Here is a 22,661-nt window from a genome sequence, read left to right as displayed (position 1 = left end):
TCACGGACTGGTACTTAAAGAAAGATCTTACCAATTCACTTGGTAACCTCAAAATATCCAACGTTTCTGACCCCTCTACTTTTCTACCGCCATAGGACAACTGTAGTTCCACAATGCTCTTTGACGTCCATGACTCTTTTCTATCTAAAATCAGTATAATCACTCGGTATTACTGTTCTAACTAGACCAAATTATGAGATCACTAGTTAAATCACATCCAAACATTGCTTCCACTCCTGAAGGCACTAAGGTGTAAGGTACAGCCTTTATAGGCCCTACATTGTTGTACTGCTGTCTTTATGGTAAATGTGATTTACCGGTCTCCCTCCTCTCCGCCTCACCACCCCTCCTACTTAGGTTTAAATCTGTTATGTTGAACAGAGAATTTACGTGTATATGCTTTGTAGCTACTATGCTTTATAGCACTGTATTGTGCAAAACCCAATAAATATATATATTTTTTTAAATGCCGATGACACAATTTTCGTGCCACATGTTTTGGAGAACGAAATTTCGGTGCATCTCTAATCTTTCACACATTATTTTCATTCTCGGTTTGCTGTGAAACATTGAGGAGAATTGGACGGTCATTTGTCCAATTTTCTTATAGTGTGTACCCACTTTTAGGAAGTGTAATATTAGTCTGAGTGTCTTCTGGCAGGCAATATCAAACAATTAACATTCCCTGCCCAGTCCTGAGACAGAGTGTCTATACAAACTGCTATAAATCTCATGTAAGACAGTCGGTAGCGCTGATTTATGTGCGGCTCTACACTGAAGCTGTCATCCTCACTGTGTCTCAGCAGGGAAGTGCTGACACAGAGCCAGACACAACCCCTACAAAGCAAAGTCCTATGCATCTACTCCTCAGCGTCTTACATAAAAATAACTTAAGTATACATTGGGGTGAAGTTACCGCTATAAAACCAATTGTATAATTCTAATGGAAGTTCTTTTCTAATTTTTGTACAGATAACCTCTTAAAGAGACAATGTCATCAAGAAAGTCTTTTCAGCATGTACACATAAAAAAAACATCTACAGCAAGCACTTACTGATGCTGCCGTTGCATAGCACTTCATTATGCCTTTTATCAGTAAGAGCAATGTAGTTTTCTGCAACCTCTGGCACTTCTGGACAGGCCTGATCTGCTACCTCCCTCCTTTTTCTTGGCCCACCAGGAAGTCCAGTTGTATGTGAAGCCTCCAGCATGCTTTGAGTGAGAGCTGAGAACAGTCTGCCTGTGGACAGCATCAGATGTCATTGCTGTCACTGATAATGTACAGGTACTCGCCCACACACAGATTTAGGTGTTGGAAGCTTCACAGGTAGCACTACGTTATCAGCATGCCTCCAGTTGTAAATGGTGCACATCCTCCCATTACAGATCTAGCTGCTGGAGGGCCTCAAGTAGAGCTTAGCTAGACAAGGGGACTGTGCACATGCTGAGTTTGGACAGCCATGAATGGCAGCTACTGAGCACAGCTGGATTAAGGAGAGTGCACTGTGTGCACAAACAGTCTGAGAGGACCAGAGGAGCCACTAGAGGGCACATTATTTTAAGGTTTAGCCTATACTGTAAATGGCAGGACAAAGAGGGCTGACGGGGCCAGCATTTTTTGTGGAGAGGTCCCCCAACAACTGCATTTGCAATGGGATAGTGCACCATTTACAACTGGAGGACCGCTGTTATGTACTATTCAGAGGTTAACCACTGGGCACTTAAACCCCTTAATAACCAGACCAATTTTCAGTTTTCGGTGATCTCACATTTTGAATGACAATTGCTCAGTCATGCAATACTGTACCTATTTGACATTTTTGAAAAAATCTGTAAAATAATTAATTTTTCTTTGTTTCTGTTATAAAATTGTGCAAATTAGTAATTTTTCTCCATATATTTTGGCCAAAATTTATACCACTACATATCGTTGGTAAAAATAACCCAAATCTGTGTATATTATTTGGTCTTTGTAAAAGTTATAGAGTCCACAAGCTATGGTGCCAATCTCTGAAAATTGACCACACCTGAAGTACTGACGGCTTATCTAATTTCTTAACCTAGGCCTAACAAGCCAGAAAAGTACAAATATCCCCCAAATGACTCCTTTTTGGAAAGTAGACATTTCAAGATATTTAATAAGAGGCATGGTGAGTTTTTTGAAGTTGTAATTTTTTCCCACAATTCTTTGCAAAATCAAGATTTTCTTTTCTTTTTTTCTTTTCACAAAATTGTTATATTAGCAGGTTATTTCTGACACACTGCATATGCATAGCACAAATTACACCCCAAAATACATACATTCTACTACTCCTCCTGAGTATGGCGATACCACATGTGTGAGACTTTTACACAGAGGGGCCACATACAGAGGCCCAACATGCAGGGAGCGCCATCAGGCGTTGTTGGAGTATAAATTTCACATATAATTTGACTACCTCTTACACTTTTGAAGGCCCTGGAGAACCAGGACAATGGAAACTCCCCAAAAATGACCCCATTTTGGAAAGAAAACAACCTAATGTATAATCTAGGAGGCATATTGAATCTTTTGAACATGTCATTTTTTTCTATAAGTTTTTGGAAAATGTGTAAAGAAAATGAAAACGCATTTTTTTTTTTTTTTTTTTTTTACACAATATTTCTAACACATAGCATGTACCAAAAATTACACCCCAAAATAGATTCTCCTACTCCTCCCGAGTATGGCGATACCACATGTGTGAGACTTTGACAGCGTGGCCACATACAGAGGACCAACATGCAGAGAGCACCATCAGGTGTTCTAGGGACATAAGTTTCAAATCTAATTTGACTACCTATTACACTTTTGTGAGGCACTGTAGTGGCAGTGACTGTAGTGTAGATGACCATGAATGGGGATGGATGAGCCGTGGATGGGGATGGCTGAGCATGAATGAGTATGGAAGGGGTACGGCTGAGTATGGAAGGGGTACGGCTGAGTATGGATGGGTACGGCTGAGTATGGATGGGTACGGCTGAGTATGGATGGGTACGGCTGAGTATGGATGGGTACGGCTGAGTATGGATGGGTATAGATGGGATGGCTGGGTATGACTGAGCACGATTTAGTATGGCTGGGTATGGCTGAGGAAGGCTGGGTCCGGCTTTAAGTTACGCTCTACAGTAATCTCATTTGCCTCTCCCTGGCAGCTGCATATAGAATTATGTAGAGGGGGGTGTGAATGAAGGATGGGGTGGAGGAGCTTGGCCAGCACAGGCAGTAATTAGAAAATATCAGAAAAAAGAGGGGAGGGCTATAAAATACAAGAGAGGGGGCTGTGCTAGAGACTTTACCCTTCCTGGCGAAGTCAAATACTTCTCAATTTCAAAAGGCACATTCCAAGCAAATAAAAATGTTTATAGAAAGGAAAAGTGGCAAAAAAAGCTTAAATGAATAGCTCAAAAAAATAATCATTCCCCCCCTGGGTGATCTGTGCACATTGCAAGGATTTTAACAAAGTTTGTTGCAGATTCCTACTTTTTTGTTATTCTGTTATTCACAGCTGTTTGTCTGTGTCCATGTGCAGTGAATCTGTATGGGAGTGGTTTTATAATTAATCGGTCAGCTGCTGCACCTGCAGGGCTCTACTGAGGATATTGGAAAGGTCTGTATCCCCTTATATGCGATTACCCTTTGGGTGTAGCTCACCAAAAATTATGTTTTTGTTGCAGGGGGTGCTCAAAATCTGATTTGTATCTTGGTGCAGACTTCTGAGAAAATCGGTGAGCCAATCACACAAGCAGGCTATGACAAATCTGGGGGGGGGGGGGGGCATTACATACACCATCTGTGTACAGAACACCTCCAGGTAGCCATATTGCATCTTACAGAAAATTACAGCTCTGTAGACTGAAAAGGAAAAGGTATTTTTAAAAACATTCAAACATTAACCACTTGCTGCCCGTAGGAATATATATGATGTTCTAGACTTTTAATGGAGATATCTGAATGATGCCTGCAGCTACATGCATCATTCAGATATCTTTTTTATTTATTTTTTAGCCGGAGATTCCCTCACATCTAAAAGCCATGATAGTGGCTTGAAGCATGAGCTTCGATGGCATCATTTACTATGGCAAAACACGTCAAGCTAGGATACACGGTGTGTTGGAGCAAGCTTTACAACAAGTTTTAGACGCTATACAGAAAGCTTATCACTGCACTGGAGAATTTGTGAGGACCTTTTACACCCCATCAGTGATTATAGCAAGCTTTTATTATCGTTTTTTCCAAGAACTGTTTTTAAACATTTACGTTTTTCAATAAACCATGTTGGTTTACGCTATGTGGAGACAGTTTTTTTTATTTTTAAATGCCATTTGTCCATCTGGAGCACAGAGAGTGGAAGGGAGTTATTGGCTAGAGTATGTGAGTGGAGCCTGTGATCGCTGAGATCTAATCGTTGGTTGGAGCATTTGACTTCTCTTGCCATATGGTAATGGGGGTCAACTCCATTTGGTGAGTAGAAATGGCATTTGTAGATGGATTGGCTGGGAGTACCTACCTTTGTTATATCTTTCACTGAGAGATAGCAAGAAATTCACCGGTATTTGAACTGACTGGGAGTACCAACCTTTAGGCACCATGCTTTCGCAATTTTGTTAGTAGGATTTTCCTAAGACACCGTTTTCACCTTCATCACCAAATTGAAACAGCTGCTGCATAGTTTTTTTTATCTTAAGCGTGACTGTTTTGTGTTTTTTATTTTTCAAAAAAAAATTATGTTTGGGGGTTCTATGTATTTTTCTAGCAAAAAAACGCAGATTTTTACATATATGAGAGAAATGTCAGAATTGGCCTGGTAGGCAAGTGGTTACAATATGACTGTCGCAATTGTATATCATATAATATATTTTTTTTGCAATTTTTTGTTTCGCTACAAAAGTTCCGTTACCCTTTAATATTTTTGCTTTTTCTTTGCTTTTACCACAACTTTTTTTTTTTTTTTTTGTCGACAGGGTCTCTAAGTGGATTTCAATAAAAAAAGAAAAACAAACAACCACTATCCAATCGATTGTGGTTTCTGTTCCATGCACCTCCCAGATAATACTGGAACAAGGACATGCAAGTATTGATTTAAGGCAGTTTGCTAGTGGAATTAGGACCATTTTTATCTTGGAAGGTACTTTGGTCTGCTGAGCAATGTCTCTAATATATGATGTATAATATTACATAACACTGTAAAAAGGAGAACCAAATGGCATGGGAGCATGAGGGTGTAAGAAAAGTAATGTAATTTATACACATGGCGTAGTAAGCCATTGTAAACCAATTCAAATTTAAAAACTTTGTCCTCCTGTTACTGCAGTCTGCAGATTTTATTCCTGTGCCATACACTTCCACATCCAGTTTGCATTACCTGTTCTGGAGCTGCACAACATGATCAGGACATCAAAAGAATAATAATCAAACACTCAATAATCAGACACTTCCAGGTGAAGGTGGCATGCTTAGAGCTTGACTTGATAATGTATGACAATGGATTAGGTGCACACAGATTAGGTAGCAAAAGAGAGGAGCAAACCTTTTTATGACTAGTTAATGTTAGGCAGGAATTATACTTTAAAGATTTATTTTGTACAAATTATGTAAACACATGGCTGCTGATAAGGCAGTACAGCCAGCCCTCCTGTACTGGGCCGAGTCCCATCAGTTCAAAAGAGGGGCCAGGCACCTTCTGAGCAGGATAGCCAGTTTTACTGCCTTGTGACTCCTGTGGATCCCCCTGCAGCACTGCTGGCTTTCCCCCTCTGGCTGCTCTGCATGGGGATCAGATCTACATACGCAAACTGTAGAGACTTCGGAGCAGAAGGAACAGTTGCAGAGTAGAGGTGCATCGAAATGAAAATTGCGGTGCTGAAACTGAAAAATCAGAATGCACTTGGCCGAAACTGAAATTGACGTTCTTTAAGAAATACATATTTATAAATAATTGTATTATATTTGACGCAATTATTATCATGAATTTAAAATATGAATTTATTGTCAGCCATTATCAGTACCTTTTGAAACAGTGTTAAAAATCATGCTTGTGGCATTTCTGGTGCTTATTTAGCTAGCTAAAAAAAAAAAAAAAAAAAAAAAAAAAAAAAAACGCACCTCCCAATTGAACACATCAAAAATACACGTGTTGTGTTTTTGATGCATTTTTTGAGCCACATGACCTATGAAAAACCCACCATAAGCAGGGTAAAAAAAAATCACAGCAAAATTTCAGCAGCCATTATCGGCACCTTTTTTCTTTTGACGCAACGCTGAAAACCCTATTTTTGGACGATAATTATCAGCGGCTGAAATGTCGATGCATCACTACTGCAGAATCTCTGCCTTTGTCCCGAAACTCCCCCTCCGATATCATCCTGAGTGACGGTCTTGTCGGCTGTATTCAGCTTCCACCCAGCCAAGTATATGACAACGGTCTGGACGCTGTTCACCGCTTTCTGCATACGTTATATCTAGCACCAGCGAGGGCCCAAAACTCCTTTTCTTGGCCCTCCAATTTTCAGTTATCTTGAATGGAATAGTGCTGTTGCTGGAGGAGGTGAATGTGAAGGGGATATGGGGGGGGGGGCGGTTTGGTTGTTGCAGCAGTGAAGCTACAAAAAGTACAGGATTTGGTGTGGGGGTGAATGTGCCAGGAGCCAGTGTGCAGGTAGACACCAGCGGTTGCAGCAATTTAAATAGGAAAAAGAAAAAAGAAAAAAAAAAAGGGTTTCAGGTGGCAGCGGTAGCGAGGGTATTCCCTCCATGGCTGCAAAGCATAGCATCAGGTGGGCTGTACAGTGCAAAGTGATTTCTAACAGCTGTCCCAAGTTTCAATAAAGCAAATTCTACATTGAACCAACAGTCCTAATAAAAAAAGATTTACAAGACTTCAGTGAAAGCTAATGACTTTGGAATAAACAAACATTATACAATCAGAAAAAAAGGGTAAAGAGCAAAAGCATGGTCACTAAGATTTCAGCATATTTATTTTCCATTATTTATGTCGTGCCAAATTAATCCACTGCACTTTACAGAATACATTGGGCCATTTCCATCAGCCCTTCCCTAGAGGAGCTTACAGTCTAATATCCCAACCATTTATAGGTAGGGTTGTGGAACAAATCTAATTCATGCACAGAAAGCACAAATGAGTCAAAGAATGTAAAAACTCTAGGCTAACAGTGTTTTCTGAGGGGGAACATAAATCAGGAACCCAGTGTTGCAAGAGTACACAATATAATTCTGGCATAGTCTAGGCTTATAAGTGGCATTGTAGCTTTATCACTGATTTGGTTTAGAAGACATACCTATTTATGCCAGCAGCATTGACCAAGTAGTTAACATGACCGAAACTTCTCACAATTTCCTGAAATGTGTGTTGTACTTCTTGTTCTTTAGTGATATCACAGCCAAGAGCTAGATGAGCTGTACAACAGATTACATAGAAAAAATAAAGCATGCCATACATAACACAAGATCAACATCAAACCATAAAAACTTCTAATAAGTTTATAAATAATATTACTACAATTAAAGTATTGTCTATCAGCAATAATCCCACAGGGCTTTAGATATGATAAATCCAAGTGTTTATTTCTCATCATTCTCATCATAGGCATTACTCTTCTTACTTTCACATGTCATTATGGCATGTAGCCCTTGTGATAGATAAAAATGATCTGATATATCAAACAAAGCAGAAAGCATAGATCATACTAGCCTCGTGGAGCCTGTACTGTCATTTATTTTATATTATATATATATATATATACATATATATATATACATATATATACACACACACACACACACACACACATGAAATAAAAGTTGGCAATGTACACGAGATTCACTGTTCGGAAGAGGGACATAACATCCAAAAAGCACAACACCAGCACCCAGAGGTAACAATCAATAGTAGACACAGAAAAATGGTTGACGCATTTCTAGGTTCTCATCCCTTTTTATCCAAATCTGATATGTGCAGCGTGATCCACTGCTACTGCGGAAGGTTGCATTAGTTTGTTTATAGGCTGCCTAGACAATCTTGCATGAGCAGTACTGTTTAGTGCAGCTGTGGAAAGCTGGTCTAGGCACATTCTGGGTTTTTCACAACTCCCAGCAGCCTGACATGCACATAAATATCTACTGACCCGTGGATGAAGGTGGTATCCTTTAAATATTATGCCTCTGAACCTGTGCTTAGTGATGGCCGAACGGTTCGCCCGGCGGTCGTTTCGCGGCGAATTTCCGACTTTCGCCGTCCGCGGGTTCGAACGCCTTTTTCCGTCGTTCGCCCCGGCGGACTTACGTGTTTAATGTATACAAGAACTTTAACCTTTCGTGACACGTTTATCATGTGTTACAGGACAACCAATTGAGACATGACAGCTCATGGACACTTGGACATTCCCCCTAACCTATAAATACACCCGATCCGGTGGCCATTTTACATTCTTTCTTCTGTCACTGTAGGGAAAGGATCCTGTGTGGAGTAGGGACAGAGAAAACGCTAGCTATTTGGTACACAAAAGTTCTTTTCAGGACTGGTATAGGTGTTAGGTCAGCAGCCTGAGTTTCTTTTGTCAGTTTAGATAAAGGGACAGAGCGCTGTATGCTGCTATTTTAGGGACAGCTCAGCCAGATTAGTCTTTCTTCATCATCATCATCATCATCATCATTAGCTGTTACTATCAGGTCCACAAAAGAGCTGTTCCAGCTAATCGTTCCAGCCTACTCTTTTTTGCCAATTTGTATAGGGACAGGCAGGAAGCAGTGTGTCAGGCAGTGAGGATAATTTTAAAGACTTGCTGTTACTATTAGTTCCACAAAGGTTCTTTTCAGGACTGGTATCAGTGGTACGGTAATAGGCTTGTACACGTATAATATTCTTTCTTCCAAATATAGAAAGAATATTATACTTGACTGCTGCCCTTCTGCTGCAGTCTGCTAATCATTCACAACTCACTTGTTCCACAAAGCTCTTTATCAGGACTGGTAACTTGGTCTGTCTAGGGTGCTACGGTACATAGGCTTGGGTGCGGTACAGTCTGCTGTTCTGTAAGGACCGCTATCGGTCCACAATACATAGGGTTGCCGTGCACTACTGCTGACCGCTGCCCTATACTGCAGCAGTCCTTCAGCGGTATAGGGACTGACGCACAGTCTGCTAAACACTAATACACAACCTGCTTGGTCCACAAAAGTTCTTATAAGGACTGGTAACTTGGTATAGGGTGCTACGGTACATAGGCCTGAGTGCAGTACAGTCTGCTGTTCTGTAAGGACCGCTATCGGTCCACAATACATAGGGTTGCCGTGCACTACTGCTGACCGCTGCCCTATACTGCAGCAGTCCTTCAGCGGTATAGGGACTGACGCACAGTCTGCTAAACACTAATACACAACCTGCTTGGTCCACAAAAGTTCTTATAAGGACTGGTAACTTGGTATAGGGTGCTACGGTACATAGGCCTGAGTGCAGTACAGTCTGCTGTTCTGTAAGGACCGCTATCGGTCCACAATACATAGGGTTGCCGTGCACTACTGCTGACCGCTGCCCTATACTGCAGCAGTCCTTCATTGGTATAGGGACTGACGTACAGTCTGCTAATCACTAACACACAACCTGCTTGGTCCACAAAAGTTCTTATAAGGACTGGTAACTTGGTATAGGGTGCTACGGTACATAGGCCTGAGTGCAGTACAGTCTGCTGTTCTGTAAGGACCGCTATCGGTCCACAATACATAGGGTTGCCGTGCACTACTGCTGACCGCTGCCCTATACTGCAGCAGTCCTTCATTGGTATAGGGACTGACGTACAGTCTGCTAATCACTAACACACAACCTGCTTGGTCCACAAAAGTTCTTATAAGGACTGGTAACTTGGTATAGGGTGCTACGGTACATAGGCCTGAGTGCGTTACAGTCTGCTGTTCTGTAAGGACCGCTATCGGTCCACAATACATAGGGTTGCCGTGCACTACTGCTGACCGCTGCCCTATACTGCAGCAGTCCTTCAGCGGTATAGGGACTGACGCACAGTCTGCTAAACACTAACACACAACCTGCTTGGTCCACAAAAGTTTTTATAAGGACTGGTAACTTGGTATAGGGTGCTACGGTACATAGGCCTGAGTGCAGTACAGTCTGCTGTTCTGTAAGGACCGCTATCGGTCCACAATACATAGGGTTGCCGTGCACTACTGCTGACCGCTGCCCTATACTGCAGCAGTCCTTCATTGGTATAGGGACTGACGTACAGTCTGCTAATCACTAACACACAACCTGCTTGGTCCACAAAAGTTCTTATAAGGACTGGTAACTTGGTATAGGGTGCTACGGTACATAGGCCTGAGTGCGTTACAGTCTGCTGTTCTGTAAGGACCGCTATCGGTCCACAATACATAGGGTTGCCGTGCACTACTGCTGACCGCTGCCCTATACTGCAGCAGTCCTTCATTGGTATAGGGACTGACGTACAGTCTGCTAATCACTAACACACAACCTGCTTGGTCCACAAAAGTTCTTATAAGGACTGGTAACTTGGTATAGGGTGCTACGGTACATAGGCCTGAGTGCGTTACAGTCTGCTGTTCTGTAAGGACCGCTATCGGTCCACAATACATAGGGTTGCCGTGCACTACTGCTGACCGCTGCCCTATACTGCAGCAGTCCTTCATTGGTATAGGGACTGACGTACAGTCTGCTAATCACTAACACACAACCTGCTTGGTCCACAAAAGTTCTTATAAGGACTGGTAACTTGGTATAGGGTGCTACGGTACATAGGCCTGAGTGCGTTACAGTCTGCTGTTCTGTAAGGACCGCTATCGGTCCACAATACATAGGGTTGCCGTGCACTACTGCTGACCGCTGCCCTATACTGCAGCAGTCCTTCTGCGGTATAGGGACTGACGCACAGTCTGCTAAACACTAACACACAACCTGCTTGGTCCACAAAAGTTTTTATAAGGACTGGTAACTTGGTATAGGGTGCTACGGTACATAGGCCTGAGTGCGTTACAGTCTGCTGTTCTGTAAGGACCGCTATCGGTCCACAATACATAGGGTTGCCGTGCACTACTGCTGACCGCTGCCCTATACTGCAGCAGTCCTTCATTGGTATAGGGACTGACGTACAGTCTGCTAATCACTAACACACAACCTGCTTGGTCCACAAAAGTTCTTATAAGGACTGGTAACTTGGTATAGGGTGCTACGGTACATAGGCCTGAGTGCGTTACAGTCTGCTGTTCTGTAAGGACCGCTATCGGTCCACAATACATAGGGTTGCCGTGCACTACTGCTGACCGCTGCCCTATACTGCAGCAGTCCTTCAGCGGTATAGGGACTGACGCACAGTCTGCTAAACACTAACACACAACCTGCTTGGTCCACAAAAGTTTTTATAAGGACTGGTAACTTGGTATAGGGTGCTACGGTACATAGGCCTGAGTGCAGTACAGTCTGCTGTTCTGTAAGGACCGCTATCGGTCCACAATACATAGGGTTGCCGTGCACTACTGCTGACCGCTGCCCTATACTGCAGCAGTCCTTCATTGGTATAGGGACTGACGTACAGTCTGCTAATCACTAACACACAACCTGCTTGTTCCACAAAAGTTCTTATAAGGACTGGTAACTTGGTATAGGGTGCTACGGTACATAGGCTTGAGTGCGGTACAGTCTGCTGTTCTGTAAGGACCGCTATCGGTCCACAATAGATAGGGTTGACGTGCACCACTGCTGACCGCTGCCCTATACTGCAGCAGTCCTTCAGCGGTATAGGGACTGACGTACAGTCTGCTAAACACTAATACACAACCTGCTTGGTCCACAAAAGTTCTTATAAGGACTGGTAACTTGGTATAGGGTGCTACGGTACATAGGCTTGAGTGCGGTACAGTCTGCTGTTCTGTAAGGACCGCTATCGGTCCACAATAGATAGGGTTGACGTGCACCACTGCTGACCGCTGCCCTATACTGCAGCAGTCCTTCAGCGGTATAGGGACTGACGTACAGTCTGCTAAACACTAATACACAACCTGCTTGGTCCACAAAAGTTCTTATAAGGACTGGTAACTTGGTATAGGGTGCTACGGTACATAGGCTTGAGTGCGGTACAGTCTGCTGTTCTGTAAGGACCGCTATCGGTCCACAATAGATAGGGTTGACGTGCACCACTGCTGACCGCTGCCCTATACTGCAGCAGTCCTTCAGCGGTATAGGGACTGACGTACAGTCTGCTAAACACTAATACACAACCTGCTTGGTCCACAAAAGTTCTTATAAGGACTGGTAACTTGGTATAGGGTGCTACGGTACATAGGCTTGAGTGCGGTACAGTCTGCTGTTCTGTAAGGACCGCTATCGGTCCACAATAGATAGGGTTGACGTGCACCACTGCTGACCGCTCACCTATACTGCAGCAGTCCTTCAGCGGTATAGGGACTGACGTACAGTCTGCTAATCACTAACACACAACCTGCTTGTTCCACAAAAGTTCTTATAAGGACTGGTAACTTGGTATAGGGTGCTACGGTACATAGGCTTGAGTGCGGTACAGTCTGCTGTTCTGTAAGGACCGCTATCGGTCCACAATAGATAGGGTTGACGTGCACCACTGCTGACCGCTGCCCTATACTGCAGCAGTCCTTCAGCGGTATAGGGACTGACGTACAGTCTGCTAAACACTAATACACAACCTGCTTGGTCCACAAAAGTTCTTATAAGGACTGGTAACTTGGTATAGGGTGCTACGGTACATAGGCTTGAGTGCGGTACAGTCTGCTGTTCTGTAAGGACCGCTATCGGTCCACAATAGATAGGGTTGACGTGCACCACTGCTGACCGCTGCCCTATACTGCAGCAGTCCTTCAGCGGTATAGGGACTGACGTACAGTCTGCTAAACACTAATACACAACCTGCTTGGTCCACAAAAGTTCTTATAAGGACTGGTAACTTGGTATAGGGTGCTACGGTACATAGGCTTGAGTGCGGTACAGTCTGCTGTTCTGTAAGGACCGCTATCGGTCCACAATAGATAGGGTTGACGTGCACCACTGCTGACCGCTCACCTATACTGCAGCAGTCCTTCAGCGGTATAGGGACTGACGTACAGTCTGCTAATCACTAACACACAACCTGCTTGTTCCACAAAAGTTCTTATAAGGACTGGTAACTTGGTATAGGGTGCTACGGTACATAGGCTTGAGTGCGGTACAGTCTGCTGTTCTGTAAGGACCGCTATCGGTCCACAATAGATAGGGTTGACGTGCACCACTGCTGACCGCTGCCCTATACTGCAGCAGTCCTTCAGCGGTATAGGGACTGACGTACAGTCTGCTAAACACTAATACACAACCTGCTTGGTCCACAAAAGTTCTTATAAGGACTGGTAACTTGGTATAGGGTGCTACGGTACATAGGCTTGAGTGCGGTACAGTCTGCTGTTCTGTAAGGACCGCTATCGGTCCACAATAGATAGGGTTGACGTGCACCACTGCTGACCGCTGCCCTATACTGCAGCAGTCCTTCAGCGGTATAGGGACTGACGTACAGTCTGCTAAACACTAATACACAACCTGCTTGGTCCACAAAAGTTCTTATAAGGACTGGTAACTTGGTATAGGGTGCTACGGTACATAGGCTTGAGTGCGGTACAGTCTGCTGTTCTGTAAGGACCGCTATCGGTCCACAATAGATAGGGTTGACGTGCACCACTGCTGACCGCTCACCTATACTGCAGCAGTCCTTCAGCGGTATAGGGACTGACGTACAGTCTGCTAATCACTAACACACAACCTGCTTGTTCCACAAAAGTTCTTATAAGGACTGGTAACTTGGTATAGGGTGCTACGGTACATAGGCTTGAGTGCGGTACAGTCTGCTGTTCTGTAAGGACCGCTATCGGTCCACAATAGATAGGGTTGACGTGCACCACTGCTGACCGCTGCCCTATACTGCAGCAGTCCTTCAGCGGTATAGGGACTGACGTACAGTCTGCTAAACACTAATACACAACCTGCTTGGTCCACAAAAGTTCTTATAAGGACTGGTAACTTGGTATAGGGTGCTACGGTACATAGGCTTGAGTGCGGTACAGTCTGCTGTTCTGTAAGGACCGCTATCGGTCCACAATAGATAGGGTTGACGTGCACCACTGCTGACCGCTGCCCTATACTGCAGCAGTCCTTCAGCGGTATAGGGACTGACGTACAGTCTGCTAAACACTAATACACAACCTGCTTGGTCCACAAAAGTTCTTATAAGGACTGGTAACTTGGTATAGGGTGCTACGGTACATAGGCTTGAGTGCGGTACAGTCTGCTGTTCTGTAAGGACCGCTATAGGTCCACAATAGATAGGGTTGACGTGCACCACTGCTGACCGCTCACCTATACTGCAGCAGTCCTTCAGCGGTATAGGGACTAAGAGTTTTGTCACAGGGTCATTTAAAAAATGACATGCAGAGGAAGAGGCAGGCCCTTCCGCAGGGGTGGTAGGGGTAGGGCAGGAGCAACAGGCTTGAGCCAAAGTGGGAAGTTGCAGAAGGTGCGTTCAATTACTTTAAAGGATGCACCAGACTTGGTTGAGTGGCTCGCTCAGCCTTACTCTTCTGCACCCTCCTCATCCTCTCGATCTGCACCCTCTTCTTCACTCTCTGCTATGTGCACCCCCAAAGACACTACCACCAACAACACGACCACCACCACCACCACCACATACCTTCCGCTTGAGTCACTGGAATTATTTTCCGATCCATATCAAGAGGACATTTCTGATGCGCAGCCACTCTTGGTATTGGATCAGGAAGAGGAGGTAGCAACAAGCGCTACTCAGCAGTCTGACGCCAGTACCCAGATCAGCCCAAGGAGGAGGTTGGTCCCCGGTGTTGCTGCCTACTCTACTTATAGCGGTGGGGAAGGTGACGTTGATGATGACGTGTCTAGTGATGTCACGTGGGTGCCCACAAGAGAGGAAGAGGAGGGGAGTTCAGAGGGAGATATGGACCAGCAGATAGGGAGGAGAAGCAGCAATGACTTACATTGCACAGCAGGGACAAAGCAGACTGCAAATGTATCAGGAGCGAGTCATCGACCATGTACGGTCACATCTGGCGCTCCCAGGACACCGGCACATGGCTCCGCAGTGTGGGCTTTTTTTAACGTGTCCGCTGCTGACAATAGCGTTGCCATCTGCAATCTTTGCAGTCAACGCGTTAGTCGCGGTAAGCCCAATACTCACCTAGGGACGACCGCCTTAAGAAGGCACATGAGCAGCCATCACCGAGCCCAGTGGGAGCAACGGAACACACAAAGCCACACTGCAGGCTCTCACCGTCCAGCCTCGTCTTCTACTTCTCCTTCTCCTCTCTCCTCACAATTGTCCTCCACTCCACCTTCCATCACGCCAAGCTCACATTTTTCTGCAAAAAGGCAGGCTTCCGTGGGCCTAATGTTTGAGCGTAAAAAAATGATGACGCCGGATAACCCTCTTGCCCAACGGTTGGCGGCTGGCTTGTCAGAACTCATAGCCCGCCAACTACTGCCATATAAACTGGTGGACTCGGAGGCCTTTCGCAAATTTGTGGCCATTGGAACACCACAATGGAAGGTCCCAGGAAGGAAGTATTTCTCAGAGAAGGGCATCCCAGAGCTATATGGCCATGTTCAGCGGCAAGTGAATGTATCTCTGGCACACAGTGTCGGTGCCAAGATACATCTGACCACAGACACGTGGTCTAGCAAACACGGGCAGGGAAGGTATATCAGTTTTACTGCCCACTGGGTGAACCTTCTGACGGCCGTCAAGCATGTAACCCGTGGCACCCGTGTAGATTTGGTTTTACCGCCACGGATTGCATGCAGGCCTGACTCTTCTTCTCCTCCTCCTACTCCATCCTCCTCCCTCTCCTCCTCAGCTGCCTCCTCCTTTTCCGCTGCTAGCGTCTCTTCCACTGCACCGCCCAAGCTCCCCAGAACCTATTCCACATGCCAGGTGAGACGTTGCCATGCCGTGCTGCGTCTGTTGTGCCTGGAAGCAAAGAGCCACACTGGCCCGGCACTCCTTTCAGCTTTGCGTTCACAGGCAGATGAGTGGCTAACACCGCTCAATTTGACAGTTGGTAAAGTGGTGTGTGACAACGGTGCCAATCTGCTTAGCGCATTGAAACAGGGCAAAATCACGCACGTGCCGTGCATGGCACACGTCTTAAACTTGGTCGTGCAGCGATTCCTTGTCAAATACCCTGGGGTCCAGGACATCTTGCGGCAGGCAAGGAAAATCTCGGCCCATTTCAGAAGATCTTACACGGCCATGGCTCGCCTTGCTGACATTCAGCGGCGACACCATCTGCCGGTCAGACGTCTTATTTGCGATTGCCCGACGCGATGGAACTCAACCTTCTATATGCTTGATAGGCTGCTCCAGCAGAAACGTGCAGTTAACGTCTACCTGTATGAACTCTGCGAAAGAAACGGTTCTGGGGAGCTGGGTTTTTTTTCACCGCGCCAGTGGCTGCTCATGCGCGACACATGCAGACTTCTGCGGCCATTTGAGGAGATCACCAAACTGGTCAGTCGCAGCCATGGCGCCATCAGTGACATGGTACCTTATGCCTTCTTTCTGGAGCGTGCATTGCGTCGTGTCATTGATCAGGCTGTGGAGGAGCAGGAGCGGGAAGATGAGGAAGTCGCAATGCTGGATGAATTCCCAGGGGGGGCTACTCTATCTGAGACAAGTCAACAACAGGAGTCTGATGAGGAGTCAGAGGAGGATGGTGCCGGGGCGGATGAGCAGGAGCAAGAAGAGCATGCTTTAAACCTTTCTGGGATCCCTGTTGTGCGAGGATGGGGAGAGGAGAATGAAGAGGACGACATTATCCTGGATGATGAGCAGGAGCCAGGCCACCACACCGCTTCCACTTTAGTGCAAATGGGGGCCTTCATGCTCCAGTGTTTTAATAGGGACCCCCGTATAAAAAGCATGAGGGTCAAGGACCAGTACTGGGTGGCAACGTACTTAGACCCCCGGTACAAACACAAAATGGCGGAAATGTTACCGCCGTCGCAGAGGGCTGTCAGAATGCAGCACTTCCAGGCCTTGCTTCGAGAAATGCTGCATTCTGCTTTTGCGTGCGCTGGCAGAGGAGCAATTCCCACTCCCAGAGAAGGATTTGCGGGTACCAATCCAACAGCGCCTGCAAGAAGAGGCCGGTTTGAAGATGTGTTGGTGACTTCGGATATGAGGTCATTCTTTCAGCCGACCCATCGACAGGTGTCATCCGGATCCAGCATCAGGGAACGCCTAGACCGTCAGGTGTCCGACTACATTGGGTTAACGGCCGATGTGGACGCTCTGAGGAGTGATGAACCCCTAGACTACTGGGTGGGCAGGCTTGACCTCTGGCCAGAGCTTGCCCAATTTGCAATCGAACTGTTGGCTTGCCCCTCATCCAGTGTCCTGTCCGAAAGGACGTTCAGCGCAGCAGGGGGGATTGTGACCGATAAGCGTACTCGCCTAGCTCACCACAGTGTTAACTACCTCACATTTCTAAAAATGAATGAGGCATGGATCTCGGAGGAATTCAACACATGTGATCAGTAGACCATGTATATGTCTATAAACAATTTTTGGAATCAAGCACACAGACCTTCTTAATTCATTTGGCTCACTTCCCTGACCCAAAAAAGCACACCGTACTATATGCCCCTACCCTCCTCTTTGAAGAGGTTGAGCGGTGTCATATTTCTACTGGGGCTGCTTATTATGAGGGGTTCCCACCATCCCTGTGCTGTGCTGACTTCCTCCTGGGTGTTCTTATTATGAGGGGCTCCCACCATCCCTGTGCTGTGCTGACTTCCTCCTGGGGGTTCTTATTATGAGGGGATCACACCATCCCTGTGCTGTGCTGACTTCCTCCTGGGGCTGCTTACGGTGCTGCTGTCAGCGCTGTATGTCACGGAGCTGCTGTCAGCGCTGTATGTCACGGAGCTGCTGTCAGCGCTGTATGTCACGGAGCTGCTGTCAGCGCTGTATGTCACGGAGCTGCTGTCAGCGCTGTATGTCACGGAGCTGCTGTCAGCGCTGTATGTCACGGAGCTGCTGTCAGCGCTGTATGTCACGGAGCTGCTGTCAGCGCTGTATGTCACGGAGCTGCTGTCAGCGCTGTATGTCACGGTGCTGCTGTCAGCGCTGTATGTCACGGAGCTGCTGTCAGCGCTGTATGTCACGGAGCTGCTGTCAGTGCTGTATGTCACGGAGCTGCTGTCAGCGCTGTATGTCACGGAGCTGCTGTCAGCGCTGTATGTCACGGAGCTGCTGTCAGCGCTGTATGTCACGGTGCTGCTGTCAGCGCTGTATGTCACGGAGCTGCTGTCAGCGCTGTATGTCACGGAGCTGCTGTCAGCGCTGTATGTCACGGAGCTGCTGTCAGCGCTGTATGTCACGGAGCTGCTGTCAGCGCTGTATGTCACGGAGCTGCTGTCAGCGCTGTATGTCACGGTGCTGATGTCAGTGCTCTGTATTACGGTGCTGCTGTCAGTGCTCTGTATCTCCTGCACCCTCTTGTTTGCCTACCCTGGTCCCTGACCTTCCCTCTCCTCCATTGCCTTCATTAGCTCCATAGTCCTGAATTGTCAGAACAATTTCCCAAATAAAAAAAAAATGCTTGTAGTTATCGATCCCAAATTCACCTCATACATGTATTATGCTATTGTCCAGGTGGTGGGACTACGTGCTACCCCCTAATAATTACCCCGTGGCCGCAAATTCGACCTAAAGGTTTGCGAAATTCGCCTCCCATTGAAGTCAATGGAGCCCGCGGCGAACGGTCGTTTTCGCGAACGTTTGTGTCCGTTCGCGTTTCGCGTTCGCGAAACGTCCCGTCGGAAGTTCGTCCATCACTACCTGTGCTAATCAAATCCTTCTTCCACAAAGTCATAAAATTTAAATTTTCGGTTAATGTATGTCCTACTTGCACTTTGTATTACTGTGGTTCGATTTGGTGCTTTATGTGCAGAAGTCTAAAATTTTTCCACTGAAAAAAGAAAAAATAAAAAAATAAAAATGCTCCTCTTAGCCCCTATACACACGGTCGGAGATTTTGCCAACCAAATCCGTCAGATTTTGCCCGTCGGATTTAGTCCGACGGATTGTGTCCGAAACTGTTGCATACACACGGTCGGGCCAAGTTGGCGAAAAATCCGATCTTTCAGAACGTGATGACGTAATTTAGTTACGATGGGACTACATTCAGGCTAGTAGCCAATAGCTTTGATGTAGGAATTTGATCTGAGCATGCGTGGCACTTGGTCCGATCAAAATGCTATACACATGATCGGATTACGTCCGACCGGCCCAGTTGGTCGGGAAATATTTCCAACATGTTGGAAAATTGGGTCGGACGGAGATTCGGACGGAATCAGTCCGATGCATACCACACACAGTCGGATTATCTGACGACACAGTCCGATAAGACGCATTCCGACAGATTCTCCGACCGTGTGTACAGGGGCTTACTCCCATCGAACAGTATGCATTTATGTGCACAAAAACAAAGTTTATTTCAGGTTTTATATATAAAAGGATACGTGTCTTGAAGCAAAAGTGTTTTCTGTTTTGCAATGTATGCAAAGCATGTGCAAAATAAAGACAAACCACACTTTCTGTTAAGATGCTTTTTAGTGTCCCCATTCCTCTAATGGCCATACATTAGTTGGAAGAAAGGGAACAAAAACTTTAAGATACTCCAGTGGGATGCAAGCACAGACAACAATCTGTAGCACCTCAGCTCCATCTAGAGCCACCTCAGCTCCAGCACTTGAAACAAAATAGTTACTAGCCCAGTCAACCATATAAGAAATGCTCTTTCCTAGGCCAAACTTTATGTCAATCCACTCTGACTACAGTGTACGATATATGTGAAGTTCTGTGACAGCACTATAGAAGTACCTACAGTAGGTGCCGATATTGCGTTTCCAGCGGGACAGTATCGCGCTGGTTCCCGACGACAGGCTTCTCTAACCAGCGCGGTACCGTTGCGCTGGCTGCAATAGGAAATGTCGCCTCACTCATGAAGCCTGCATGCCTTCTCGGGGCATACCAGGCCCTTAGGTCCAGTAGGGATTTTAAGGGGAACCCCCTTCACCAAAAAAAACGGCGTGGGGTCCCCCCCAAAATCCATACCAGACCCCTATCCGAGCACGCAGCCCGGGCGGTCAGGAAAGGGGGTGGGGACGAGCGAGCGCCCCCCCCCCCCTCCTGAGCCGTACCAGGCTGCGTGCCCTCAACATGGGGGGTGCCTTGGGGCAGGGGGGGCCTCGCGACCCCCCCACCCCGAAGCACCTTGTCCCCATGTTGATGAGGAGAAGGGCCTCTTCCCGACAACCCTGGCCGTTGGTTGTCGGGGTCTGCGGGCGGGGGGCTTATCGGATACCGCCCCCCCACCCTATGTGAATGAGTATGGGGTACAATGTACCCCTACCCATTCACCTGTAAAATAAAGTAAAAAAAGACACAAACACAACGCACAAGATAAAATAGTTTATTGCACAGCTCTGGGGGTCTTCTCGCCGGACTCCTCCGCTATCTTCTGCTAGCTCTTTTACTAGCGGAGGAGCCCGGCATTCTTCTTCGCCGCTGCCGCCCTCTTCTTCCGACTTCGGGGGTCTTGTCCCCCTCTTCGGTTCTTCTTGCCGGGCCACCGCTTCTTCTTCCAGCTCTTTTACTAGCGGTGGCCCGGTCTTCTGTTGCCGTCACCGCCTTCCGTTCTTCTTCTTACTCAACGCTCTCTGCGGCCGCAATGCCAGGGAGGGGGTGCGCGGCGACTTATATAGGGACAAGGGGCAGGGTCATCGTTGATGTCACATGGTGACCCCGCCCCCTTACGATGTCACAGTCCCGGAGGATGCTCCGGGATCCCAAGAGGGAACCCATGCCTTTTTTTTTATATTTGGCGTGGAGTTCTCCCTTAGGATTCATACCAAACAGTGCCAGGTATTGGCGGGAATTCAATTTGGATCCCCGCACCAGTGTCAACCCGGCCAGCGATGCTTGTCGCTTATCAGGAAAGGAAAATAAACATTTTTCCTTTCCCGATGCGAGCCAGCTCAGCGGCTGGCTCCCGCGACAGAGCTCGTAGGGTGTCAATCTCGCCGCTAGAAGCGGCAAGATTGACACAAAATCGCGGTCACCTACTGTATAATAATAATAATCACTAGAAAATGCATTTCCTGGAGAAAATGTGTGGGAATGCTGAATAGCTGAATTGCTAAAGCTAAATGAATGAATAGCTTAAATCCATAAGAAAAAGTTGAAGAAGTGAGAATAGTTGGAAAAGTAGGAATGGTTTTAAAATAAACCCCCATTCAACAGAGGCAGGGAGCTGGTCACAGGACACCCCTCTCTGGTTTAATCCCAGACTGTCTCATTTTGGTGCAATTGCGGATCCAGTAATTTGGGCCAGAGTCGGCATCAAAAAATTAAAGCATATAGTGGGGGGGACAAGGCTATACACGTTTGACCAACTGAAAGAAAAATATACCCTTCCTAATTGGTATTTCTTTCGTTACCTCCAGTTGAGACACGCCTTCCTTACTCAGTTTGGTTCTGATGCTTTGGAGCTGGGTGTGTCTCCCCTGGAGAGCATGTTGAGGAAAGAGGACCTGACAAAACCCCTCTCTGCAGTTTATAAAGAACTATTTGTGGAAAGGCCAAAAATGCTTAAAAAGTGTAGAGACACATGGAGTGCATTGGTAACGGATTTCGGGGGGGAGGATTGGGATGATATGTGGGATTACCGATTTAAGACGCTGGTATCAGCCAGAGATAGGCTAATTCAATTTAAACTTTTACACAGGGTGTACTATACCCCGGCAAGGATAGCTGGGATATGTGGCACAGATGCGGCAGTATGCTGGCGCTGCCTGGACAATCATGCTGACTTCGACCATGTGTTCTGGCAGTGCCGGCAGATACAGGTATTCTGGAAAGGGGTGACACACACTATACAGACGGTGCTTTCGGTGCCGATTCCTGTTACGGTCGCGACATGTTTACTCGGGCTGGTGAAGGAGTTGGCGCCCAGAAGGGCACAAAGAATTATGATTTCTCTTTCTTTGTTCTATGCCCGTAAGGCTATTCTGTTGTGTTGGAAGAGATCAGAGCCGCCCACGGTGTCATTCTGGAAAAGTATAATTAACAAATCACTACCAATGTATAAAGCTACCTACTTGAGTAGGGGATGCCCCAAAAAATTTGAGAAAGTGTGGCAATGTTGGCTAGATGCTAAAGATACTGTGAATTAATCCATTGTGATGGGGCTGGGTTTTTGATTTCAAGCTTGCTATACTGGGCGGGGGAGTGATATGAGTACGGTATTTTTCTGTATGCGGGTTGGACGGTACTGTTATGGATGTTTTGGATATGTAATTTTGGTATAGTTGGGAATATGGAATGAGATTTAGTATTGGTTGGAAGGCTGCACAGGGGATTAAAGGGGGGGGGGGGGGGGGGGGGGTTGCTACATGTGTGTTGTACTGTATGTGTTGATAAAACTGTTAAAGCGGAGGTCCACCCTAAAGTGGACCTCCGCTCATCGGAACCCTCCCCCCCTCCGGCGCCACAATTGCCACCTTTCAGGGGGG

At 46.4% G+C, this 22,661-nt stretch overlaps 1 protein-coding gene across 1 annotated transcript in view; it reads right to left on the bottom strand.

The window, feature by feature from the left end:
- Positions 1-22,661, bottom strand: part of CBR4 (carbonyl reductase 4) — a 75,049-nt gene that overhangs the window by 41,739 nt on the left and 10,649 nt on the right. The window contains exon 3 of the mRNA XM_077477175.1: positions 7,318-7,435. Coding sequence (XP_077333301.1) covers positions 7,318-7,435 — 118 coding nt within the window. The remainder of the gene's footprint in view (positions 1-7,317; positions 7,436-22,661) is intronic.

Source organism: Lithobates pipiens, unplaced genomic scaffold (genome assembly GCF_037356315.1).
Source record: "Lithobates pipiens isolate NorthernLeopardFrog02 unplaced genomic scaffold, aLitPip1_a1.2 Scaffold_13, whole genome shotgun sequence".
Classification (NCBI taxonomy): Eukaryota; Metazoa; Chordata; class Amphibia; order Anura; family Ranidae; genus Lithobates; species Lithobates pipiens.
The sequence above is the reverse complement of the archived record's forward strand: the minus strand, read 5'-3'. Positions and strand labels throughout refer to the sequence as shown.